General features: G+C 51.0%; 1 protein-coding gene across 4 annotated transcripts in view; it reads left to right on the forward strand.

Annotated features, from left to right (window-relative positions):
* Window positions 1–27,705, forward strand: part of ATXN2L (ataxin 2 like) — a 767,539-nt gene that overhangs the window by 481,673 nt on the left and 258,161 nt on the right. For all 4 annotated transcript variants that reach the window (XM_085618994.1, XM_085618995.1, XM_085618996.1 and 1 more), the window contains 2 exons: window positions 836–908; window positions 1,247–1,431. In XM_085618994.1, the coding sequence (XP_085475120.1) occupies window positions 836–908; window positions 1,247–1,431 (258 nt within the window). The remainder of the gene's footprint in view (window positions 1–835; window positions 909–1,246; window positions 1,432–27,705) is intronic.

Below are 27,705 nucleotides of genomic sequence, written 5' to 3' on the forward strand. Positions count from 1 at the left end.
CACTGTCCTACATTGACCATTATGTGTGCTTTTCAGTAACATCATTTTTGTGGGCTGCATTAAAACATAGGCGATTGCTAAAGGATATGTAATGCAGGGTGTTTAAAGATATTTTAAACATGATCTGTTTTTAAATCTAGTTTTACCTTTATGTATAAGGACATATGTATTTTATGAAGTTATTGAATGTGAAGGCCCTGTTTGATTTTAAGAATTGAAGAATCAAATTTTATTTGAGTGGTTCTATTGTGATTGATGATAGACTTTGTTTGTGAAGGGTTGTAGTATGTGGATTCCGACAGGCTTTGTTTCTGTACCGTTTTATATTACATTCTAACAAGATATTGTAGCATAATTTGTTAAAAGGTTTATGCATTGAAAAATGCTAATTAAATCTGATGATGATCTCCATGTCTGACCCTTTGCATTATCTTGCCGGCACCTCCTTCCACCTTTCTTAACTGCCCCATGGTACTCCAATCCTAGACTCTACTCACTATACCCATACCACATGGTTTTATTTCCAGCCCTGTTGTGTAACACTCTTGGGCCTGTATTTTTCCCCTGCCTTTTTGTTTTTTGCAGTTTCGTGGTGCACCTCCTGCCTTACCTTCCAGTCTGATGGTATGCCTTCTGACATTTCTTGCTGTCATGCGGTTCCTCCCCTTTCCTTTGCTGAGGACCCACTGAGCAGGAGCATCGATTCCCTTTGTGTCTCCTGTCTACTTAAACCTCTTTCTTGAAATGTTTTTTTTGTTTGCAGTCACCTCTGTGTGCATACTGCATCCCAAAACACTACATGCCAGGTTCTGATTTAACTGTTTTTGTCTCACAGGCTCCACAGATGTACCAGTACCCAGTGTCCAACTCTGTGACTGGGCAGCAGGGAAAATACCGTGGTACAAAAGGTAAGAAGTGTTTCTGTGGAAGTGGAAATGGTAAGTATGGGGACATGGAAGAGAAGGTCTAAGATATAATCTATAGTGAACAGGTGGTTCACATAAAGGCTCGATCATTAAAGCTGTACGTTGAGGGCTGCAGATCAGGTCCAGGATATAGTAGTGCCGAGCTTGGTAGAAGCAGCTTTCCTAGAACCCAGGCTACACAGAGTATATGTTCCAGACCTCTCCCTGCATATCACTAGTACTATCCTAGATGTATTAGTGCATCAGAAGGTTTTTACTGTATTTGTTGTCTTTCATGGAAATGATTGTTAATGATGGCTTGTTAAAATTTTCTTTGGCAGGTCCTCTCCCTCCCCAGAGATCAGATCAACATCAACCCAACTCTGCTCCACCCATAATGCAAGCAGCGGCTGCTGCAGGACCTCCGTTGGTGGCAGCTACTCCTTATTCCTCATACATCTACAACCCACAGCAATTTACTGGACAGCCAACGCTTATGCAGCCAATGGCCCACTACTCCTCGCAGGTAGAAATTTAGTACTGTTTCTTTTCAAGACTTTCTTGAGGAAGCACTTTTTGTTATTTTGGTACTGCATATTTTCAGAGAATATTGCCTGTGATAAGATTCGTCCTTTTGGAGAGAAGTTATGTAATGTTTGTGTATTAATATATATATATATGTGTTTGATGCATGTGAGCTGTAGATCACATGCTTTGCATACGCCTGCTATCTAGTGTTGGGTCAAGATGTTTGCAAGTTGGTTTTCTTCGAAGAAGTCTTTTCCAGTCACGAGGTAAAGTGGTAACTCCTTTTGGTGATGGTGCGCATGGGTATTGACTCCATTGCAAAATTGTTTTCTTTCCGCTATGGGGTTCGGACGTGGTTTGTGGCGCTCCTGTTCGAGACTGTTCTTCTGGATCCCTTCGGTGCGCAACCCACTGTACCCTCATCGGTATTGTTTTGTACTCGTTCCTTTATTCCGTTGTGTCGAAAAAAGTGAGAAAACTCCATCTTTGACCCAGAAGACGTCTTGAGAGGCCTTCATGCCTAGCTGTTTCCTTGACTTATACTCTAGTTTACCGCTGATAGAACAGACTCCGTTTCACTTCTGTCCCTGGTGCCATGCCAAGTATCCACGCATTGACCTGCACGAAGTCTGCAACTTGTGCCTATCACTAGAGCACAAGGAGGAAGGTTGTGACGCTTGTCGATCATTTCGATCGAAAAATACTTTGTGGGATTGTCAGGGTTGACGAAGGGACATGCACAGACAGAACATAGAGTACACCGCAGATCTTTTCAAAGAAGATTCCGAACAAGAAGAGATTGAAGCAGCGGAGTAGGAAGAAGCCCTCTCCATTCATGAATCGGACTCCGAGATCGACCTATCGTCCGAAGAACTTCCAGCAGGAGAGGTGGCTGTCAGTAAAAAAGCCTGTTTGCCCATCAAACCTGTTCATATAAAATCCAAGGCTTCTGGGCCACCACTGCCTTCGGGCCGGCACCGAGAGTCCCACACCAAAAACTACACATCTCCCCACAGCTTTTAACACAGAACCATGGAGAGATCAGACACCCAGATCCAGCACAGCTTAACCTGGCGAGCTGGCTCCTGAAGTCCTAGAGTTTGGTTATCTCAATCTTCCACCTAATTGTATGAACGTCATCGAAGAAGCTAGGCGTCCCATCACTAGGGCGTGCTATGCAGCCAAGTGGAAAAGATTTGTTATATACTGTAACAAGAACATCAATACTCTAGATGCCTCCACTCAGCACATCATATGTTACCTACTGCATCTTCAAAGATGTAATCTAGCATACACATCAATTAGATTACATCTCGCTACCATTGCAGCTTACCTACAAAATAGCCAACATCTGTCACTGTTCAGGGTGCCTGCCATTAAAGCATTCATGGAAGGCCTCAAAAGATTAATTCCTCCCAGGGTATCTCTCTCCCCAGTGTGGAATTTAAACATCGTCCTCACATAAATGCGAGCTACAATTTCTTACATGGAAAGCCGCTTTCCTTGTAGCCATTACATCTATTAGAAGAGTCAGTGAGCTACAGGCACTAACTATTCAAGAACCATTTTTACAACTCCATCATAACAAAGTGGTTCTCAGGACAAATCCCAAATTCCTTCCTAAAGTTATTTCTCCCTTCCATCTAAACCAATCTGTTGAGATGCCAATGTTCTTCTTGCAACCACAAACAGTAGCAGAAAGAGCTCTTCATACCCTAGCCGTAAAAAGAGCACTCCTTTACTATATTGACACAACAAAACCTTTTCACAAAACAACTTTTTGTATCCTTCTCACCACCACATAAAGGCAATCACATATCAAAATCTGGGATTGCAAGGTGGATTGTCAAATGTATACAAATTTGCTATCATAAAGCAAAACGTACACTGTCTATACCCCCCAAAGCCCACTCTACTCGAAAGATAGGGGCTTCAATGGCATTTTTTGGGAACATTCCCTTAGATGACATCTGCAAAGCAGCTACGTGGTCTACACCGCACACATTCACAAAACACTATTGTGTAGATGTGCAGGCAAAACAACAAGCTAGTGTGGGCCAAGCTGTACTCAAAACGCTATTTCAAACTACTGCAATAGAGATTGGTGGTCACCGCTAAGTAGGAGTACTGCTATGCAATCTATGCACAGTTTGTGATCTGCAGCTCATAGGCTTCGAACAGAAAATGTTACTTATCGGTATGCATCTGTTCTTGGCATGTAGAGCTGCAGATCCACACACGGTCACCCACCTCCCCGGCTACCTTTATCTGTTCCAGTATTATCTTATTTAGATACTACATACATGGACATCTATTTCTGTTTCTCACAAAACCCCATAATTTCCCTTACTGGCGAAAAAACAATCTGACGATGGAGTCGATGCCCAATGCCAAAGGAGGAGCCACCTATATCGTGATTTCCAAAGACTTTCCAAGACAACAACAAAGTGCAAACATCCGGGCCCAACACCAGATGGCGATCTATGCACAGTGTGTGGATCTGCAGCTCTACATGTCAAGAATAGATGCATGCTGGTAAGTAGCATTTTCCATATGTGTATGCTCACTTCCGAAACATACATAAATACATAAACATGCAGCCAAAAAATATTCCAATAGGTCAAACAACAAAAATTACATAGGTTTCTCTTGTATGAAAATAATCCCCTAAATACCCCTTGTAATAGAGAACATACATGTAATAGTGTCATACAAGAATCCTTTATTTTCAGAAAAGGAAAACGGGTAATAGCAGGCAGTTGGCTCATAGGCTGCATAGATAAATATTTGATAGAGACTACTAGCCACAGATTCCTTAACGTAGAATTATCCCCAGGAGTGAGACTGGACCTGGAAAACTTCCTTGCCCAGCATTTCTGCGCACCGGGGGGGGTACCACGCGACTCCGCCTGACGCCCTCCGCGGGCGTGACGTCAGCGAGGTCACATAAGCCCCACCCCGATGCACTGATGTCAGTTTTTCTTCTTTTCCGCGTGCAACACGGACCCGGATCGTGTTCCTGGCCTGTTTCAGGCCACCTTTTCCCGCTTTGGGCTTTTTTCTTGGGTACAGTGTGCTAATGCCTTCGGGCTTCAAGACGTGCTAGTCTTGCGCGTGCCAGATGTCTGCTACGGATCCTCACCCTATCTGCATGTGGTGTTTGGGGGAGCACCACGACTCCACGGATTGTGAGGCGTGTCAACAAATGAAGCTGAGCGCCGGATGAAGCTCCTTTCGGCACGCATGTCCAGGTCGGCGTTGTCGCCACGTCCGTCCCCCGCGGACTGCTTCAAGAACCGCCGCCTCCCAACATCGTCCTTCTCCCAGGCCGCAAGGGCGTTGCTCACCTGTTGGTAAGTGTCGCAGTTTGTCCCCGAGGCCCGGTCCCCGGCCTGTTGGGGGTGTGGGTTCTCTGCCGGTGGTGCGGCCCCGCTCGTCGCCATTCTATCTGCCGTTTGGCGCGGGAGCCACCAGTGCCCAAATGGAGGTGTATGCGGCGGCCTTGCAGGCCTCTTTGGCTCTTCCTTCTCCTCCTTCTCTTCCTGGGACGTCTGCGGATAACTTGCTGCGTGCGGGCACTTCTGCGTCGCCGCGGCTCCGGCCCCGGCGCGACTGGTTCGGATCCAGGTTCGGGGGATGTGAGGCCATCGGGGTGCGGCCCTTCGGGGTTCCCTCCTTCGGACCCGGGTGACCATGCCTGGCCGCAAACCCGCGCGGGGCTCCCTGTGGTGTCGCGGGAGGTTGCCGGGACTCTGGGCATGTCCTCTAGTCCCCCTCGGTCCTCTGGGCAGGAGGCTGCCTTGTCCGAGGCTGAGGTGACGCCGCTCAGTGCTGGTGGCTGCTGGTCCTGGCGGCGCTGCAGGGGCAAGCTAGGGGTTGGGGCATGTCCCTGGGTCCCCCGCGTCCCCCCATGCAGGCGGCTGCCTCGTCTGAGGTCGAGTCGACGCCTTTACGGCACCGTTCCTTGGCCACCCCAGCTCCGACCCAGCTCCGGTCTCCTTTACCGCGCGTTGTGGAGGAGGTCGTTCCGGCGTCCCCTTCGGCGCCGGTCGACGTTGACCTGACGCCAGTCGCGGACTCTACGGCGCCAGGCCGGCGTCTGATCGTTGAGTCTTCTTCGGACGCCCCCTCTTCTCCAGAGGTTCGGCGGTTGTTGGTTTCATCTTCTCTGGAGACGGAAGACGCTGGGGAAAACTCGATGCGGCGGCCCAAGGACAGCTCAGTGCCGCCACTGCCCCGCAGTCTTAGCCGGAAGGACCTTAGGTTCCCCGTTCCTTGGCCCCCCTCCTCCTTTCTGGACTTGGCCTTTCCTTCCTCCGGTTAGGCTGGCGGATGGATGCCTTAGCTTGCAGCCGTCGCCCACCGAGGAACTGATTTCCCTGCCACGGGGCCCTACGGAGGCTGGTGCTGCCTTCGCTCATGCTGTCTCCAAGGCGGCGGGGATCTTGCGCATGAGCGATCCAGCTGCCCATTTCCCCACTGATCATCTTCTGGAGGTCCTCCATCAGGGTTATGAGGGTCGGGAGCTGCTTCTTCCCTTTGAGGCTTCGCTCCACACGTCTCTTTTGGGGGCTTGGGGGCGGCCCGCCACGGGGGATCCAGTGCCCCAGTCACTTCTGCACCGCCACCGTCCTGCGCCGCATGACCCTGTCTCTTTTCCTCCACCAGGGGCCCTCTTTTACAGACTGCCTTTCCCTCCCTGCCATCGGTGTTGTCTTCCCCTGTCACGGGAGGCCCGCTGGTTGGATTCCTGGGGGCGCAATATCTTCACCTCCACCAGTTCGGCTTTGCGGGCCCTTAACAATCTTTGTGTCTTAGCAAGGGCCACTTCTTGCTTGTGGGACTTGGAGGATTCCCTTATGTTGGCCGCTTCTCAGGAGGGTGCCTGTGTTGAACTTAGGCACCATGTGTTGGATGGCCTGGAGCTGGCAGCCTTTATTCTTCGCTTCGGACATGCTTGGTCGTACGATGGCTGCTTAGGTGGCCCTTCGTCGGCATGCCTGGCTCCGGGATAGTGTCTTCCCAGAGAACGTGAGGGAATGGTTGGTGGACCTTTCTTTTGATTGCACTCTTTTGTTCCACGCCCCTGCGGATTCTGCCATTCAGATGTTTCTTGCGGGGCTTCGTCGTCGTCCTCTTTCTCATCGACCTGTGAGTCGGTCTGTGTTTTGGGAGGTGTTCTTCCGTGGTTTTCCGGGGCCCTTGTAGAGTGTACCCTCGGTTGCTTGTTCTGTGTGGTTCATGTGCCTTCGGATCCTTTTGTTAGGACCTTGGGGCTGTTGGCTGCTGGTCCGGCCCTGTTTTGACTTGTGGTTTTGGCTGTTGGTAAGCTGTGTCGGCCCTGAGATTAGGCATTCTGACTTTTCTTTATTGGCTGATTGGCAAGCCGTCTGCAGGTTTCTCCGCAGGTCTTTCTGTTTGTCCTCTGCTGCAGAAACTTTTTCCCATGTGCTAGGACATAACATGCCCTATGTGGGGTAATGGTAGCTATTATATAGCTTTCTCATGTGCTGGAGAGGTGTGGTCGTCCTTCGGACTTATGCTCTCCGTGGCGTCACGGTATGTTGCTGGTGCGATCTTCTTGCTGATGGTTTTGGAGTGGCTTGTGTTGTGCCCCGGTCCGTCCTCCTGGATCGCTGTCGCTGGCCTAGTCCGGCCTGCTTTCTGCGGCATTGCGTTATAGCGGTTTTGCGCTTTGGCCGCCTTGGTCCTCTGTCTGGTGTTCGGGGGGGGGGAGGTGGAGGGGGGGGGGGGGGTTCCTTGGTTTTTGGGTTCGGGTGGACGGCTTGGCCCGTCCCCAGTCTTTCTTTCCTTCTTTCTGCCTGGGTTCTCTTCATTCGTGGATCAGTGTATGCCGGGCCCTCCCTTGGGGCGTGTCCGGGCCCTTCTTGGCCCTTCCTGACCTCTCCCTTCGGCTGGCGTCTAGCTTATCTTGGGTGCACCGTTCCGTGGTGTTGCCTGCTGCTGGCTGTGCATGCCAGTGCGGGCCTGTTTGTTCTGCTACGCCGTTGTGGCCTTTTGATGTATTCTCTGGTGCCTTTCTTCTTCCGTCTGCACTTTGGCGGTGCAGCTGTTCCTGCCTTGTCCGCTGTTTGCGGCAGGGGGTGTGTGACTGTGTATGTGTTTATTCAGGTGGGTCCTGCCTCCGGTTCTACCTCTTCTCCCTGGGGTTTAGGTGGTCCTTGTGTTCCTTGAGGCTTTAGGGCGCTGTCTGCCCCTACGGGGTTTTGTGCAGTTCTCCCTTGGTTGGGCTTAGGTTTTCCTGGCCTTTCCCTTCTTGTCCCTGTGACATGTCCCCTGCTGGGGCCCTGTATCTCTCCTGGCAGGGAGGCTCTCTCGCAGGCCCTCCTCCCTTCTGGGTATGGCTAGGGTATCTATTCTACGTTAAGGAATCTGCGGCTAGTAGTCTCTATCAGATGTACAAGTTACTTACCTTCGGTAACGATGTATCTGATAGAGACGATTCTAGCTGCAGATTCCTTCACAACCCGCCCTTCCTCCCTGTTCTGCGAGGACCCTCTGCTTGGGTTTCTGCAGTCGCCTCCCTCTGGGTGACTTGTCTTCTGTGGGTGTCCTCATCGTTTTCTCCCTGTCAGCCATCCCTCCTGCTGGTTTCTCTCCAACATTAGGGCCAACTTTTGCTCCTTACGTTTATTGTTGGAGTTTCTGATCCCCAACCGGTCTTCCTCGTTAGGGGTTCTTACACCTGTCCTTTGACTTCCTGCTCTTTTCAGAGTTTGTGGCCCTCCTTGGCACTGTCGCCTGCGGAGGGCTTACCTGTCCTTTGACCTCCTACTCCTTTCTGCATCGAGATCGCCATAGAAGAAGCAGGCAAGGCACTCTTTAACGTCGAGATTGCGAGAGTCTCCGTCGCCGAAGAAGGGATTGACGTTGAGGCATACTGCTAAAGGCGCGAAGTATGTTGACCCCGAGAGGCCTAAGACTAAACACTTGTCGACGTCGAAACATCCGTCGGCGGCGAGGCGCACACTGCCACCTTCTCGAGGGTCGGCGTCGAGAGGTTCGCCGGCTAAGACTCTGCCAAGAGCCTACAGGCTGTCGACATCAAGATCACTGTCGCCGCTGAGGCGTTCGCAGTCAGAGAAGTCGACGTCAAAAAGGCGTCATAGAAGATCGGCATCGAATTCCCCAGTTCCATCTCCTGGGTGATCGTCATCGAGAGCATCGTGGAGACAAGAGTCTTCCAGCATTTCTCCGCAGAGGTGGTCGACGTCGAAGACGGCACAAACCGTATGGTCGTTGAGACATCAGTCGACATCGAGAGATAAGAATCCCGCCGTCTGCTCGGAGGAGGTGGCAGAGAGACCTAAATCGACGTCCAGAGAACAGTAGTCATCTCTTGGGATTAACATTGTTCAAATTGCCCCGGAGGGCTCTCCGGTGACTACTAAAAAGTCCCATCCTTTTAATCTTTTGCCAAGGTGGCTGGTAAGTGTCGGACACAAGTAAACCGGGGGTGCTGTTCATAGAAGTCCGGGTTCGGATTTCTCTCGTACGTATTCCCCTTCAAGACTCTCAAGGTCATCTTCTAATGGCTTCATCGAGAGGGTCTCCGAGAAGGAACCTGAGCAGGTCAAGGTCGCCATCTTCTCGCCGCACACATTCACGGGAGAGATCATGTTCTCACCATGCCTCCTCTCCAAAATGGAGACGAAGATCACCAACCTGGTCCACGTCCACCAGGTCTTCGATAGGAGACTATTCTCCAACTTTGTCGTCGACACCTCCATCCAGAGGGTCCCGATTGATGACTTTGGACCTTCACCAAAGTTATCTGCAGAGGGGCCAACAAACTGAACAAAAGTATGTCTGCTCCGATGGTCTCCACTTCAGTTATCTTTTAGATTTTACCTCATCGTGCTTCGAAATCTCTGCTGCCATTGGTCCCAGGCCTTTTGGAACCCGCCATGCAGACTTTCTTAACTCCCACAACAGTAAGTGCAGTACCTTCTCGCATTGCAAAGAAGTGCAAAGCCCCTGATCAGGATCCGTTTTTCCTACGTTCTGATCCTCCCCCGTTTCTGTAATCTTGGCGGCGGCCAAGAAGACGCACTCTGCGACATCATCTTCTTCAGTCCCTCCTGAAAAGGACAGCAAGGTTATGGACTCTTTGGGTAAGAAGATGTGTAATACTTCGGCCTCCGTCATGAAGGTAACCAGCGCCTCCGCTCTCTTGGGGAGATGACTGGTCGCTTTGGGACTCTCTGACACATTACGGAAAAACTTCTGAAAGAAGACCAACAGGACTTTTGGGAGATACTGCAGGAAGGGGGCTTGGTGGCAAACCATGTAATAAGTGCTGCTGCGGACTCATCTGATCTGGCCGCGCACGGCTATTTGTACGGCATCTGCTCTAAATGTTCGGCCTGGCAGCGTCTTACAGGTCTTAAGCCTGATGCACAACGGAAGTCTTATGCGGTGATGAGATGTCCAAAATGAAAGCTGAATTTGACACTGTGAAGGCCGTTGGGCTGGAGAAGCGGAATGAATTCCGCTAACGGTTTCGTCCCTACGACAGGTGTTCCTTCCAACAGAGTGTTCAAACCCCTCAGTGGTCCTCTCAAAATCAACAGCAGAGGTCACACTTTCACCAGAGGAGACCTGGTAGAGGAAGAGGAAACAGACAGCAGACCTCAACTGCTAAACAACCAGATAAACATTGAGCACATGCTTCCTCCGTGCCCGTTCGCCACTCCGGTGGGGGGTGAAGTATCGCTTTTCACCTGGAAGAGTGGAGATCAATCACAAACGACAAATGGGTGCTGAATATTGTGCAAAATGGATACTTGCTGAAGTTCAAAGCCCCACCTCCACCAGTTCCACTACACAGAGAATTCCATCAATGCCACCACATGTTGCAGGAAGCGGTGAACAGTCTTCTGCGGAAAAAGGCCATAGAATATTCTCGCTATTTCTTGGTCCAAAGAAGAGGCCTGGCCACAGAATACAGACCAATTCATGATCTGCGCTTCTTTAACAAATTCATCCGCAAGGAGAAGTTTCGGATGCTGGCCCTGCACCAGATCTTCCCTCATCTACATCAGGGGGACTGGATGTGTGCTATAGATATGCAGGACGCTTATGTTCGAGGTATATGAGCTGCAGATCCCACACTTAGGATAAGATCGCCATCTGGTGTTGGGCTCGGATGATTGCAGGTTGTTGTTGTCTTCGGAAGAAGCCTTTGGTCACGAGATAGGTGACTCCTCCTCTGGACAACAGTGCGCATGGGCATCCACTCCATCCTCAGATTGTTTTTTTCCGCCATTGGGTTCGGATGAACTTTTTTCCGCTCCAGCTGAAAACTTCTAACAATCAAACAACCTTCGAAAATTTTACAACTCGACGTCGAAATACACTCGGACCGGTTCCAGACGCGGCTCATGGAAAGGACACCATTTAAAAAATGCCCCCAATGTGGAGCAAAGTTCCCCCACAGTGACCACCACGAGGTCTGTAACCTGTGCCTCTCGCCGGAACACAACGAATCCAGCTGTCCAGCCTGCGCCGCATTCCGTTCGAAGAAAACCATCCGGGACCGAAGAGCTCGACGCCATATCATGGCCAGGCCGGCTCCAGAACCAGACGACATCTTTGCACAGGATGTCCCTGACGACGACTCGGAAGACCTCCAAATCGTATCAGAGGCTGACGATTCTGATGACCTCATCACTCCGGGGCAGCGTGTGAGTACCAGTGCCCCTACCCCAACCCCACCAAAAAAGACATTGGTCAAGACTCTGCCAGCTGGCCCCAGTCGCGACTGAAAATCATCTTCAGAAGCCCCGCCCTCGGGCCCGGCTCCGAAGAAATATAAGCCTGCAGGTGGCTCGGGCTTGAGTACACCTCATATTACTGTGCCCACAATACCTTCGGCACCGAAGACTTCCCTGTCTGCACCGAAGCAGGCTCCGAGGCCGAAATCTCCATCGGCACCAAAACGTTCTAAGGCACCAAAGTCACCACCGGCACCAAAAGGTTCCTCGGCGGCTAAATCTCCGCCGGCAACGGAAAGTTCTTCGGCACCAAAATCATCCTCGGTACCGAAGAAAATCCACAAAGACTCTACCGATCTCCCAAAACACAGATCGGAGCCGAAAAAGTCAGCGCCAAAGCCACTTTCGGACAATGAGGAACTTTTTCGCCCGGATCCCACGCAAAAAAGGATTTATATCAATCCAAAAACCGGACATGTCACAGCTGTGCCATACAAGAAAAGGAAGCTGGACACAACACCTCCTTCAGCTCCCGTAAAGAAGGACTTTGCCACCTCACCCATTCGTCCTTCCTCTCCTATATTAACTCTCATCCCACCCCCCCTGCCCCCACCTCCTTCCCCTCTACCATCTCCTTCACATACACCACACCACTTCCACAGGATGATGATGATTTAGGGGGAGGGGGAGATCCAGATGATCCTACTGATCCTCATGATCCCTTTACACTCCCGGACACGGCACCCTTAGACGACTGGGCTTTCCCTTTACCTGACCTTACTGATCCCACTACATACGCTTCAAAACCCTCCCCTCCTGATGACCATTTAGGGTTTGGACAACTCATAAACAGGGTAGCACTGTTCCATGGCGTTACCATGCACACAGATACACCTGAAGATGACTTTCTCCTCGACACATTTGAGCAGTCGCAAAAATCTGTTCAAATCTTGCCCATGATTAAGGGAGTGATAAAACACGCCACTGAGGTTTTTAAGGACCCTGTTAGAGCTAGGGTTCTTCACCCCTGAATAGAAAAAAAAATATAGACCGGCCCCACAGGATCCCGCTTACATCAAAGCGCAGCTCCCTCTAGACTCTTTAGTCGTGTCAAATGCAAGGAAGCGGGCTAACTCCCAAACAACAGGAGACACACCGCCCCCAGACAAAGAGTCTAAGCTCTTAGAGGCCTCGGGAGAAAAAGGGTTGCCGCACAAGCAGCTAACCACTGGCGTGTTGCCAACACACAAGCCCTATTGGCTCGATATGCATCTCCATCGTACCCCACGCACGACTTCAAATGCGGCCCTTGCAAGAATGTCTAGCACAACAGTGGAACCAGGCTCACGGGCATCTTACCGATCTGGTGTTGGTGGACAGTCGCTCACTTCGTTCACTAAAATGGTAGAACACCATCAACCTGTCCAAAGGGCGGCCGTTCTTAGAGCCTCTTCCACAAGTAGTGCTGACCACCGACGCATCTCTCACGGGGTGGGGAGTCCACCTCCTTCAATACACCACTCAGGGCAGATGGACCACTCAACACAAACTGCTCCATATCAATCACCTCGAACTTCAAGCGGTGTTCCTAGCACTGAAATCCTTTCAAGTACATCTAAAGAACAAAACTGTCCTCATCCGCACAGACAATATGACGACAATGTATTACATACAGAAACAGGGGGGGGACACATTCTCTCCAACTGTCCCAACTTGCACAGCAAATCTGGAGATGGGCAATTCCCCAAAACATCTACCTGCTAGCGCAACACCTTCCAGGCGTTCACAACCAGGTTGCCGATCTCCTAAGTCGCCAGACACAGCAAATCCACGAATGGGAATTACACCCCAAAGTCCTATTCCCATTCTTCCAAAAATGGGGCCAACCAGACATAGCTCTGTTCGCCACTCACGAAAACACAAAATGCCCAACCTTCGCCGCAGGTTTCCACACCCACAGTCGAAGGGCAATGCAATATGGATGAACTGGTCAGGCAGATTTGCATACGCTTTTCCGCCTCTCCCACTCATTCCATTTGTGGCACGCAAGCTGAAACAGTCGCTAAAAATGATCCTAGTAGCTCCCACTTGGGCACGTCAACCCTGGTTCACCACACTTCTAGAACTATCGCTAGTTCCACATCAAAAATTGCGCCTCTCCCCGGCTCTATTAACCCAGAACCATGGAGAAATCAGACACCCAGATCCTCAGACACTGAACTTGGCAATCTGGCTCCTGAAGTCTTAGAGTTCGGTTACCTCAACCTCCCACCGGACTGTATGAATATCATAAAAGAAGCTAGAAGACCTACTACTAGGACGTGGTATGCTGCAAAATGGAAAAGATTTGCCATTTACTGCGCTAACAATGACATGCGTCCACTAGATGCTTCCATCCAAAACATGATTTGCTATTTACTACACTTGCAAAGATGCAATTTAGCGTATTCCTCCATACGTCTACACCTAGCGGCCTTAGCAGCCTACTTGCAAAATAGACAACACCTGGCCCTCTTTAAGGTACCAGCCATCAAAGCATTTATGGAGGGTCTTAAAAGGATTATTCCTCCAAGATTACCACCTTCCCCAGTGTGGAATCTCAATATTGTTCTCACAAGGCTCATGGGTCCTCCATTTGAACCTATGCATAAATGCGTACTGCAGTTCCTAACATGGAAAGTGGCTTTCCTTATCGCAATCACATCCCTAGGAGAGTAAGTGAGATATAAGCCTTAACTCTTGAAGAACCATTCTTACAACTACATTGTAACAAAGTGGTTCTTAGGACAAACCCGAAATTCCTCCCTAAAGTCATTTCCCCTTTCCATCTTAACCAATCAGTCGAGCTACCAGTCTTCTTCCCTAATCCAGACTCAGTAGCTGAGAGGGCACTTCATACCTTAGATGTTAAAAGAGCCTTGCTTTATTACATCGACAGAACCAAACCTTTTCGCAAAACCAAACAGCTGTATGTTGCTTTCGCTCCACCACATAAAGGCAACCCCATTTCCAAATCGGGTATAGCCAGGTGGATAGTTAAATGTATCCAAATATGTTACCAAAAAGATAAACGCACTCTTACAGTTCCCCCTAGAGCGCACTCCACGTGTAAAATAGGGGCTTCCATGGCATTCTTAGGGAACATTCCCTTAGATATTTGCAAAGCCACATGGTCTACCACACACACCTTCACTAAACATTACTGTGTTGATGTGCAATCCAAACAACAAGCTTCAGTAGGCCAAGCTGTCCTAAAAACTCTATTCCAAACTGCTGCAACGGATACAGGTGACCACCGCTAGGGGAGACACTGCTATATAGTCTATCCTAAGTGTGTGATCTGCAGCTCATATGCCTCGAACGGAATATGCTACTTACCAGTATGCATCTGTTCTTGGCATGTAGAGCTGCAGAGTCGCACACGCCCACCCACCTCCCCGGGACCTGTATCTGTTCCAGCAGCGTCTTACTTAGACATTACATATCGACATCTCTCTCTTTTCTACAAACTCCATCATTTCCCATCATGGCGACAAACAATCTGAGGATGGAGTTTATGCCCATGCGCACTGTAGTCTAAGGGAGGAGTCACCTATCTCGTGACCAAAGACTTCTTCCGAAGACAACAACAACCTGCAAGCATCCGAGCCAGATGGCGATCTACTATCCTAAGTGTGTGGCTCTGCAGCTCTACATGCCAAGAACAGATGCATACTGGTAAGTAGCATATTCCTTTTATACAAAAACAATTGGTCTGAAGTTCAGTCTGAGTGTGTGAATTCATTTGCTGACAGTGTACAACAAATACTAACACAATTAAAGATTTAAGCAGGAGGGTCCTAGGGAAATGTTAAAGACCTGCATAGGATTATATCCCCAATAGTATATGACAACAAGCATTGGTATAGCCAATAGGTCTCGCTTTTGGGACCGTCTTAAGTATTTAGTTATGCAGCACAATATCCTTGGTGCAACCACATCAAATGTTGTGTGGCTAAACACTTATAAGGTCCCAAAGGCCAAAACCTATTGGCTATGCCAATGCTTGGTGTGGTTGTGTGTGTGGTTGTGTTACCTTCTGGAATTCACTCAACACCACATCACATACAGGATCCTTTGCTCACCTCATCAAGCAATATTCGTTAAGAAATTATGTGGGATGATCGGTTCTAAGACTGTGAAACCGTGCCCTGCTGACACTCAATTGACGCGTGTGGTCTCCCATTACAAAAACTTCCGACAACCGTTCCAATTCTTGTTTACTTCTAATCAAATAAAAACACTATTGTTTTATCAATTTGTCAGCTGAGGTTTTATTGGACTTTTTCAAAAATTCAAGCGTAGTAATTTTGAACACCCACATTCTCTTCGTATTCTACTGGTTTAACTGCTGCCAAAGCGCTTGACTGACGACTTTGGTGCTGGAAACCAGGGTTCGAGCCTCGGGATCGCGTCCACATCCTGTGATTCTGGGCAAATCACTTAATCTCCCCGTGCCTGAATGTGTGAACGTAACCGGTGCTCATGTAAAGCGCTCCAATACCTCCGTGTCGAGTTCGCGCTATATAAAATCTGCAACAAAAAAAACCACGTGCCCGAACAAGGTAGAAGCTGATCTATGGTTATTTCTCATTGTAAGGAATCGTTAATTCGTGCAATGCAACTACGCTTAATCATGAGATTGTAGACATTCTCCTCTGTTTCCAATGTCCAACACTTGATCGACGTAGGAGGTAAAAGTGCAGGAGCAGCCAATCCGAGCCAGCTACATAGGGTGGAGTCTAGGATAAACAGCAGAGCCATGAAGTACGAAAGAGCAGGTGACTTTTTTTTTGTTTGCGGTTTTACATGAGCACCAGTTACGTTAGGCAAGGACACATTCATTATTGGTAGGCACGCGGAGATTAGGTGATTTGCCCGAATCACAGGGTGTTAAGCCGACACCGAGGCTCAAACCTGGTTCGGCAGCTCTGACCATTAGGCCACATTATCTCCTTATCGAGCGACAACAGACTTTAGTAGAGAAATGTCTCCTCATCATCTTTGAATAGGGTTACATGGATCGCTGTTACCTCTGGGTGCCATCAACTTGGACACATGTTTACAGAAACAGCCAAAACTGACCGCTCCACTCCAGAAACATGCCGACCGACCAGGAAGATGCCGAAGACCGGCGGTCAAATTGTGTGTTGAGCCGCATCGCATGCGCTTCCCTGCCACCGTTGCCAATGAACAACTCGGCCGCGTTTTACTAAGCCAATCATCTGCCACGTTACAGGCTATGATACACTACACCCAAAAAACATCGAGAAATCTTATACCCAATCCATAGTTAAGAGGTTCCACAACCAACCCAAGGTCATTACGCTTTCCCCAATATAGCTTCAATATGTTTCCTCCAATATTATTGGATGCACGGACTCAGGTGTCCCCCTTGACTCTAGCCGTATTTGGCGTTATTACGGGACAAGCGGCATTCGTTAAGGGTGTAACACTGGAGCACGGATTTCAGTCTGTAAACAAGCGTGCTCGCGACGGCAAAAGTAGGCTGGCGAGTGCTCCTGCTCCAACCCGGCATCTCTTGTGGCCAGCAACCTCACAAACCCCGGAGGACCTGGCTACCTTTTGGCTCTAAGCACCTGGGACTCCCATGAGTAGAGCCTCTACTCAAAATCTACTTCTAATCCCTGGCAGCAGCCCGGAACCGCGAACCCTTAAGACTCTGCACTCACCAAGCCTGGCCTGTGCCGGAGTGAACAAAGACCACGAGGACGACCCCACAGTGACTGTGACCCAGAGTCCGGCACCCAAGGACCTCCCTCGACACTCCTGAAGAAGCCTGCACAACCGCGATCAACAGAGGGTAAGATTTCCCGACACCAAAAGGCACCCAGCGCCCCCCCTGTGCCCAATCCGGGGTACCTACCTATCCTCCAACTACCCAACTTACCTCCCGAAGTGATTGTGGCGCCTGAAGAATCTTAGTCCCCGAGCTTGCAGTCTTTTTCCAAACCGGAGATTTCCCATTGAAATCAATTGAGCGCCCGAAGGCTCAAAAGCACCCTGCACCCAGCCGCCCGAGTGGCCCTGGCAGTGCAACCTCTACACCGATCTACTTCCCCACTTGCCCTGAGTAAGTGACCAGGAGCCCAGCTCCCACAGCCGCGTGGCCTGATAGTCAGCAGCCACCAACGAAGGCCCCCCTACCTCTCATAGGATAACATTGGGCCTAACTCTCTCTGCACCCGGCTGCCCTTGTGCCGCTGAGGGTGAACCAACTGTACCTACCTGACCCTGGGAGACCCCTGAGTCTATGCCCAGAACCTTAACTCTGCCAGCCGAGTACTTACCTTTAAACCAATAACTCAATTTTCTCCACAGGGTAACATTGACTGGTTTTTCCTGAAATTTCTTCTTAGCGTGGACTTTTCAAAACTTAAAATATTCACCAAAAATCAGCCAAGTAACAAACACTCACCTGCTATTCGGTGAGCTCCCAGTGTTGGATCTTGGTGCCCAGCACTAACTCTGAAAAATACTTACAACTGTACGTACCAGTAACCCACTTTTCTCCCATAGGAAATCATTGACTGTTTTTCTGTGAAATTTCTTCTGTCAATTTCTGCAAACTTTAAAAATTCTTTAAAAATCGTATAATTTCTGAAAACGTAATTACTTACCTGTTTTGGATGAAGGTCTCAGTACTGAGTCTAGGCACCCAGTACTGGATTACAAAAGTAACGAGAACATACTATACCTCCAACTTGAATTTTCTGCCATATGGAATCATTGACTGTCTTCTATGAAATATTTTCTAAGTGTCAACTTTTAAAATAGCTAAATATTGTCTAAAAATCATCACAGTAATTAAGTCGACTTTTATCACTTGTTCAAAGTACTGTCCCAGAACTGAATCTAGGATTTAGTCGTGGAATTCAAAAAGTAATCTATTGCAAATACCTTGAAACTTCCATTGAACTCAATGCATTATTGTGTTTAAAATTGTGTTGCCTATTGCAACCACTTGTAAATTTCTACAAAAGCCAATTGCATATTGCCATAGTATTTATATAAAGCATCTCATTCTGAGAAAGTATATTTTAATACCTATTGTTGGTTCTAAAATAAAACAAGCATATTTTTTTTTTATATATAAACCGTTGGCCTAGAGTTCAGTTATTGAGTGTGTGAGACCATTTGCTGGCTGAGTGTGTGCAACAAATGCTTTACACTGTCCTGTGATACTGCCTTACTGCTCGACCAAGCTACCACTTTATAGAGTAAGGTTATATCTAACTTTAGATTCAAAGAAAGGGAAAAGCGGACGATTATTTATCCAGGTCCAGCATACAGGTCCGTTGATAGAACTATAACAAAAATGGTATGCAGTTCCTAATGTGCAAGCAGGCGGAGTGTGTTAAGAAATGAGCTCTATTGAGAGTATGTATTAGAATGAAGGAGGGGAGAAGAAACTTCTCCTTGTTGGAAAAAGACCCTCACACACCCAGCCAGCTAGGTGTCATGCTTCATCATCGGGTCTGCTCCTTATCCGGGCGGCGCTGCAATCCCCGATCGGCACCCGAGATGGGGCCTGGCGGAGATCTTTTTTCCAGAAGCCGGTGGGTGAAGTGCGTGTGAGGGCCCTAAAATAGTGTAGGTGATAGTGATGTGTAGGGAAAATTTAAAATAGGGGAGAAGGTCCACTCAGAAAATTTTAATGAACGTGGCCCCTACCCTAATTAAAAATAAAAAGACAAAACAATGCTAATCCCAACTCTAAGGATGTCGGTTAATTGCGTCTGTCAAGTGGTCAACATGTTCTTGCCCTGGTGTCTATTTGATGGCAATTCGTCAGGACCAAAATAACTACCTACACTTAAATGGTGGTGGTCTAAAGTACAATATACAGGTGACCACCCTTACAGCACCCAAAGAAAGTGTGGTACCTGTAATTCTAAAAACACAGCCCCATTAGGGTCATGGATATGTGGTATCAGATCCGGCTAGTGGAGACATTAAGGTGTAGTGTCGGTTTCCAAGGAAGGAGGTGGCGGTATACCTGCCCCCACGTCGCCGGTATCTAACTTTAGCCTCTGCCAAACCTCACGGGACCGTGGACTCTGTACACAGTGTACCTATTTGGGAACAGTATATACAGAGCCACTTTCTCACAATAGGGCATTGACTTGTGCAGGTAATGGTTACAGTTTGTTGCAATAGGCAATACAATTTTAAACACAATAATACATTGAGCTCAATGAGAGTTTTAAATTATATGCAATTGATTACTTTCAAGATTACTTTTCTAACTCCAGGACTGGATCCTAGATTCAGTCCTGTGACAGTTCTTGGAAACAAGTGAGTAAATTAGTTTTAGTTACTGTTGTGATTTTTAAGCAATATTTTGCTATTTTAAAAGTTGACACTTAAAAGCTTTTTCTGATCAAATTACCAATGTTATCCTATGGAAGGAAATTCACTTAGCAGGTAAGTGGGGTTATGGTTACTTTTTCTATGTCAGTGTTGGATCCTAGATCCAGCACTAGTGTACCACCTGTAAGCAGTTGAGAATCTGTGTTTAAGTTATACAGGCGATTTTTAAGGAATATTTATAAGTTTGCAAAATCGACACTTAAAAGAAATTTCATAGAAAAACAGTCAATGGTTCCCTATGGAAGAAAATTCAAGTTACAGGTAAAGTGTGTTCTCGTTACTTTTGTAATTCAGTGCTGGGCTCCTAGGCTCAGTACTGGAATATCTATCTAAAACAGGTAAGTAATTACGTTTTCACAGTTGGTACGATTTTTGAAGAATATTTGAAGTTTGCAAAAATCGACACTTGGAAGAAATTTCACAGAAAAACAGTCAATGATTTCCTATAGAAGAAAATGGGGTTACTAGTAAGTACGCTTGTGAATATTTTTCAGGGTCAGTGCTTGGCACCACGATCCAGCACTGGGATCTCTCCTAATAGCAGGCGAGTATTTTCGTGTTTGTTACTCGGTTGATATTTGGTGAATATTTACGTTTTAAAAACTCCACACTTAGAAGAAATTTCAAGTGAAACCAGTCAATGTTACCCTATGGAGGAAAATTGGGTTATCGGTTTAAAGGTAAGTACTCGACTGGCAGAGTTAAGGTTCTGGGCACAGACTCGGGTCTCCCAGTGTCAGGTAGGTACAGTTGTTACACCCTCAGCGGCACAGGGGCAGCCCGGTGCAGAGTGAATCTGAAAGAAACATGTTAGTTAGATTCCTCACCTTAGAATATCCCCAGGTGTCAGACTGGATCCGGAAGATTTTTCGTCAGCAATACCCCTTGCGCGTCGCTAGGCGTTGTCTGCGGCTCCGCGTCCGTCGTCGGCGTTGTGCGCCGGGATGACGTCGTCAGAGTACTTAGACGCCGCCTTCGCGCGCTGACGTCAGTTATTATTTTTTCCGCGCCAGTAAGCGCAGATCCGGGAGAGCTACCCCTTTAGTCAATTTTTGACTAACTTTTTTGATCCTTTTTGATCGTGTCTCGACACCGGTGCCGGTAGGATGCCTGGGTTTAAAGCCTGTACGGACTGTAACCGATTGATGTCGGTTACGGACCATCACCGCCGGTGTCTTTACTGCTTGGGCCTTGATCACGACGTGGAGTCGTGTTCGGACTGCAAGGCCCTGACCTCGAAGGCTAGACGGGAGCGGTCCCGTAATCTTCTCGAGATTCACCACTCGGCTCCGCGCGCCTCTCGATCCCGGTCCAGGAGGAGGTCCAAGGATCGGTCGCGGAGCCGCAGCCGACGTCACCATCGGTCGTCGGGATCCAAGTCTTCGGGTAAGTCGAAGCATTCCAAGAAGTCCAAGAGGCGACATCGCTCTTCGGACTCCCCTCGCCGGTCGCGCGACTCGGTCGAGGGTCAGGGTGGTTCCACCCCCGCGGCTCCGGCGGAGCCGCAGGCGCCGCGCCCGTCCCCATACCCTCCGGTCCCTGGGACTGACGCGACGCCGGCGGAAGTCAGTGCCTTCCTCTCGGCCATGAGGAACCTGGCTCCGCCGTCGGCGCCCGCTGGCACGCCTTCGGGCCCCGCGGACCCGACTGGGCTGCCTTGCCTGCCGGTGGCTCCGGCCCCGGCGCCGTTGACTGCTCCGGCCTCGACGCCGCAAGCGCCCGAGGGACCCGTTCTCGAGTCCCCGTCGACGCCGGTCAACCTTGTCACGCCTCCTCCGCCGGCGTCGACACCGGTTCCACCGCCGACGTCGACTCCGCTCGACGTCGTGCCCCAGTTCAGTCCCGCTCCGGGCCCGGCGCCGGTCCGGCGTCGATGGACGCCGAGATCGACGCCGCTAGAGACACATTTTGTCTACCGCCCGGCTCCGTTACTTTCTCCTCTATACCAGGAGTCGGATGATGGGGACAACTGGGAGGGATCCGAGGATCCTATGGCCGCTCAGGCTCAACTGTCCCAGGACTGGGCAGATGAACTGAGGAAGGCCAGTGGCCTGGATACCTCTCCAGACACTGGATTTGTCTCTCCTCCGACCGTGGCTTCGGAGGAGGGCGCTGCTTTCTCCGTGGTGCTGCGCAAGGCGGCCGCAGCCCTTGGTCTCGAGCTGCCTGCCGTGGCTGTGAGGACTAACGTCCTTACTGAGGTGCTTCAGTCTGCAGCAAGCTCCACTGAGCCTCTGCTGCAATTCAATGAGGCCCTCATTGACGTTCTGCAGGGCACCTGGTCCAAGCCCTCCACAGTTCCTCCTGTGGACAGGAACGTCGCCAGGCGCCACCGCCCTGCTCCGGGCGACCCCAGTTTTCTGTCCCAACACCCTACCCATGAGAGCCTGGTTATCCAGGCCTCTACCTCCCAATCCTCCTTCCCGACCGCCCCGCCGGACCGGGATTCCAAGAGACTAGAGCAGTTTGGCAAGAAGCTGTTCTCTTCCCTTAGTTTGGGCCTGCGGTCTTTGAACACCGCTTGTCTCTTGGACCGTTATTCCCACTCTCTGTGGGATGCGGTGGAGGACACGCTGCCCCTGTGTCCGGAGGAGGTCCGGACACGCCTTACCCAGGCTCTGGCCGATGGGAGGGATGCCGCGCGACATGCTATACGTTGTGGGCTTGACACCACGGACTCGCTGGGTAGGGCCATTTCTACCACAGTGGCGCTTCGACGTCACGCCTGGCTGCGGTCCACGTCATTTTCGGGCGATGTCCAGAGCACTCTCATGGACATGCCGTTTGATGGCACTCGCCTGTTTGGCGAGAAAGTGGACAGTGCGCTGAACCGCTTTAAGGACTCCCGGGCTACGGCCAAGTCCTTGGGCCTCTCGGCCCCGCGGTCGCAATCTTCCGCCTTTCGCCCCTTTCGTGGCCAAGGAAGGGGTGCCTCCTCACGTGCGCCTAGCCACCAGCCGCAGAACCAACCTGTGCGCGGTCGCGGACGTGGTTTCCGCCGAGGCGGTTCTGGAGGACGACGAGGTCAGCCCACATCCACCCCGGCAGCATCCGCCTCAAAGCCTTCCTAGTCCGAGCTTTCAGGCCCATTCCATGCCAGTGGGCGGCAGAGTTCGCCATCACCTGCTCCACTGGCGGTCCATCACATCGGACAGGTGGGTGCTGCAAATCGTCCGAAGGGGCTACTCCCTCCCCTTCGAGACGACCCCTCCAGCCATGCCACCGCAGCACCACCGTATCTCGGGGGATCATTTGAATCTTCTCCACGAGGAAGTTTCCGCCCTCTTGGCCAAGGGGGCCGTCGAGTGCGTTCCGAGCCCAGAAGTAGGTCGTGGTTGTTATTCCCACTACTTTCTGGTTCCCAAGAAGGGCAAAGGGGGCCTACGCCCTATCTTGGACCTCCGGAACGTCAATGCCTTCCTCCGGAAGGAAAGGTTCAAGATGTTGACCTTGGCTCAGGTTCTAGCTGCCCTAGACCCCGGAGACTGGATGGTAGCGTTGGACTTGAAGGACGCATATTTCCACATCCCCGTCCTGCCGGCACACCGGCGTTACCTGCGGTTCACGGTGGGCCCAGAGCACTTTCAGTTTACCGTGCTCCCCTTCGGTCTCACCAGTGCCCCTCGGGTGTTCACGAAAGTGATGGCGGTGGTCGCAGCTCATCTGCGCAGATCAGGGGTTCCAGTCTTCCCCTATCTCGACGACTGGTTGTTGAAGGCGGGCTCGCCCCAGGCAGTCGTCTCCCACCTCCAGACTACGGCGGATCTCCTGCATTTGCTGGGGTTTTCCATCAACGTGCCGAAGTCACACCTGAGTCCCTCTCAGAAGCTCCTTTTCATCGGAGCGGTTCTCGATTCGGCGCAGTTCCGGGTCTATCCACCGGAACAGCCGGTCCGGGATATTCAGGCCCTGATTCCCATCTTTCGGCCTCTATCCTGGGTTTCGGTCAGGCTAGTGTTGCGGCTTCTGGGGCTGATGGCCTCCTGCATCCTACTAGTGCATCACGCCAGGCGGCGCATGCGGGCTCTGCAGTGGGACCTGAAGTTTCAGTGGGCCCAGCATCACGGCAACCTGTCCGACCATGTCTTGATCTCGGAGGGCACTGCACAGCAGTTGCAGTGGTGGCTCACGGACCGCGATTGGGTCATGGGCAGAAGCCTCTCCCTTCCCCAACCGGAGCATGTCGTAGTGACGGATGCGTCCCTCCTGGGATGGGGTGGCCATATGGGAGAGGCGGAGATCAGAGGCCTCTTGTCTCCGGCGGAGTATCGTCTCCACATCAACCTGTTGGAGTTGAGAGCGATCCGGCTTGCACTGAAAGCCTTCCTTCCCTCTGTCAGGGGCAGTGTCGTGCAGGTGTTCACGGACAACACCACCGCCATGTGGTATTGCAACAAACAGGGCGGGGTGGGGTCGTAGACCATTTGTCAGGAGGCTCTGCGCCTCTGGACGTGGCTGGAACACCAGGGCGTCACCCTAGTGGTTCAACATCTGGCGGGCTCTCTGAATGCCAGAGCAGACGAACTCAGCCGCCGGTGCATGATGGATCACGAATGGCGTCTGAACTCCGAAGTGGCGCAAGGTCTCTTTCAGCAGTGGGGAGAGCCTTGGTTAGATCTATTCGCCACCGAAGAGAACGCGCAATGTCAGCTGTTCTGCGCGTTGGAATTTCCAAGGCGGCACTCGCTCGGCGACGCTTTTCGTCACGAGTGGAGTTGCGGTCTGTTGTACGCCTTTCCGCCTATACCACTTCTGCCCAGAGTGCTGAAGAAGATCAGGCGCGACCGGGCCCAAGTCATCTTGGTGGCTCCAGACTGGGCACGAAGGTACTGGTATCCCGAGCTACTCAGTATGTTGACCGATCCTCCGATACGTCTGCCCCTTCGGGAGGATCTTCTGTCGCAGCAGCAGGGGACGGTCCTCCACCCGAACCTGTCCAGCCTCCACCTCCATGCGTGGAGATTGAGCGGCGGCAGTTGATGCCATTTGACTTGCCTCCTGAAGTCTGTGATATCATTCTGGCAGCCAGGCGTCCCTCCACAAAGACGGTATACGCCTGCCAGTGGAACAAATTTGTGGCATGGTGCACAGCAAAGGCTGTGGATCCCCTTTCCGCCCCTCTTTCTTAGGTTCTCCTCTTTCTTCTTTCTTTGGCCCGGCAGGGCTCTGCCCTGGGCACCCTGAAAGGTTATCTTGCTGCCATCTCTGCCTTCTTGCGGCTTCCTGGTCAGCCTTCTCTTTTCAAGTCCCCTGTAGTTACACGCTTTCTAAAGGGCATTACTCACACGTTCCCTCCTGTTCCGTTTGTAATGCCTCAGTGGGACTTGAATCTTGTCTTGACATTCCTGATGTGCGCTCCCTTCGAGCCTCTTCACAATTGTCCCCTTCGTCTTCTGACTCTTAAGACTGCTTTTCTGGTAGCCATCACCTCGGCTAGACGGGTGAGTGAGCTCCAGGCTTTATCTTCAAAGCCTCCTTTTCTGTCTGTTCATCCGGACAAGGTTGTCCTTCGGCCTCGTCCCTCCTTTCTTCCGAAAGTGGTGACTCCATTTCATCTTGGGCAGTCTGTCACCTTGCCCACCTTCTTTCCGCCTCCGCATCCTTCCAAAGAGGAAGAGAGGCTCCACCGTCTGGACCCAAAACGTGCGCTCTCCTTTTATTTGGACCGCACAAAGCAGTTCCGGGTGGACGACCAACTTTTCGTTGGATACGTGGGTGCTAAGAAGGGGAAAGCTGTGCACAAACGGACCATCTCTCGGTGGGTCGTTTTGTGCATCAAAATTTGTTATTCCTTGGCAAAAAAGGACCCTCCTGCTGGGCTGCGCGCCCATTCTACTCGGGCCACTGCGGCTACTACTGCTTTGGGACGGGGTGTCCCTTTGCAGGACATCTGTCGGGCGGCAACGTGGGCTTCGCTACACATGTTTGCCAGACATTATTGCCTTGACAGCCAAGTCCGGAGGGATGGCTTCTTTGGCCGTTCTGTCCTCCAGGACTTTCTGGTGTGATCTTGGTTCGCAGACCCACCACCGGGGATGGTATTGCTTGGGTATCTATTCTAAGGTGAGGAATCTAACTAACGCGTTTCTTTCAGATGAACAAGTTACTAACCTTCGGTAACGCTGTATCTGTAAGAAACATTAGTTAGATTCCTCACCGACCCACCCATCCTCCCCGTTCTGCGAACTGACATCTAGGGTTAAGGTTATCCTTTTCAGGCCCCTAGATTTTATTTTTGGCACCAGTGTCGGTCTTTGCATGGCTCTGCGTTCCTGGCGCGGAAGGCTATGTACAAGAACTGACGTCAGCGCGCGAGGGCGGCGTCTAAGTACTCCGACAACGTCATCCCGGCGCACGACGCCGACGACGGACGCGGAGCCGCAGACGACGCCTAGCGACGCGCAAGGGGTATTGCTGACGAAAAATCTTCCGGATCCAGTCTGACGCCTGGGGATATTCTAAGGTGAGGAATCTAACTAACTAATGTTTCTTACAGATACATCGTTACCGAAGGTAAGTAACTTGTTCGTTAGGCCCACTGTTATCCTATGGGAGGCAGGGGGCCGTGGCTGCTGACTAGCAGGCCACCTGGCTGTGGGAGCTGGACTCCTGGTCACTTGCTCAGGGCAAATGGGGAAGTAGATAGGTGTAGAGGTTACACTGCCAGGGCCACTCGGGCGGCTGGGTGCAGGGTGCTTTTGAGCCTTCGGGCGCTCAATGGCTTTCATTGGGAAAGCTCCTGGTCGAGCAAAGGCTGCAAGCTCGGGGACGAAGATTCTTCAGGTGCCACCACCACTTCGAGAGGTAAGTTGGGTAGTTGGAGGATAGGTTAGTACCCAGGAGTTGGGCACAGGGGGCCGCAGGGCGCCAGGTGCAGGGGTGCCTTTTGATGTCGGGAAATCTTACCCTCTGTTGATCGCGGTGGGGGGGCACCTGGTTCTGAGGCTGCAGGCGTCAGGAGCGTCGAGGTGAGTCCTTGGGTGCCGGATTCGGGGTCACAGTCGCCGGGGGAACGTCCTCGGGGTCTTTGTTCACTCTGGCACAGGCCAGGCTTGGTGGGTGCAGTGTGTGCAGGGTTTGCGGTTCCGGGCTGATGCCAGGGGTTAGCAATTTGCTTTGAGCAGAGCCACTGCTCGTGGGAGTCCCAGTCTTGGTAGAGTATCAAGGTGGTCAGGTCCTCCGGGGTTTTTGAGGTTGTTGACCACTGAAGGCACCGAGTTCCACAGGAGCAGGTTCAAGGATCAACAGACCGGTAGGGCTGGGGCCAAGTCAGTCGTCCTTTTTTTAGCAGCTGCGCGGCGGGTTTTCTGGCTTCTTGATCTTCTTGCTTGTTGTTGAATCGGGATCTGAGGAAGGAAGGTTCAGGGTGCCCCTAAATACTAAATTTTGGGGCGTTACAGGTAGGTAAGGTGCAGGGACCACTGGGTCCCTGTCTTGGGGTGGCTACACCCCCTATACTGCCACTCTCTTGTGGGAGGGGGGTAGTGGCCTAGTCCTGATTGGGCAGGGCTCCCCATCTTCAAGATGGCGAGAGCCCGGGGACGTGCTTCACCTCACCCACCTGAGGGGTGGGGTTGGCAGAGGCTGGCACACCCCCTGTCCTTCCACCAAACTTCTCAGTCTTCAGTGCAGCCATCATGGTGCTGTGAAGTTCGTGTTGACGACCTCCCAGCACCATATACTCTTAATGGCAGCACTGTACTTACAGTGCCCAGGAATGGCCCTGGGTACTGTAGGGGCACAGGGCTCATGCACCCGTGCCCACACCTCTGGCATAGGGCACCCAGCTAGAGGGGTGAATGATGTATGCCAGGGCAGTTTGTGTTGTGGGCATGGCACACAGGGATGTGTGCCATATCGACTTTGTTTTGTTCTGCACCCAGACACTCAGCCTGCAAAAGCAGTGTGTGTGGGTCAGGGTACAGGGCCTCTAAGGGTGGCACACTAAGTGCTGCTGCCCTTAGGGGCCTTTTCTGGTCACCAGGCCCTGAGCAGCTAGAGTACCATTTACCAGGGGCTGACAGGTGACCAGAGATGCCAATTGGGTTTTGGCTGTTAGGCATTTTTTAGGGAAGGAACACAGGCCCTGGGCACCTGATTGG

This window comes from Triturus cristatus, chromosome 7 (assembly GCF_964204655.1).
Source record: "Triturus cristatus chromosome 7, aTriCri1.1, whole genome shotgun sequence".
Classification (NCBI taxonomy): Eukaryota; Metazoa; Chordata; class Amphibia; order Caudata; family Salamandridae; genus Triturus; species Triturus cristatus.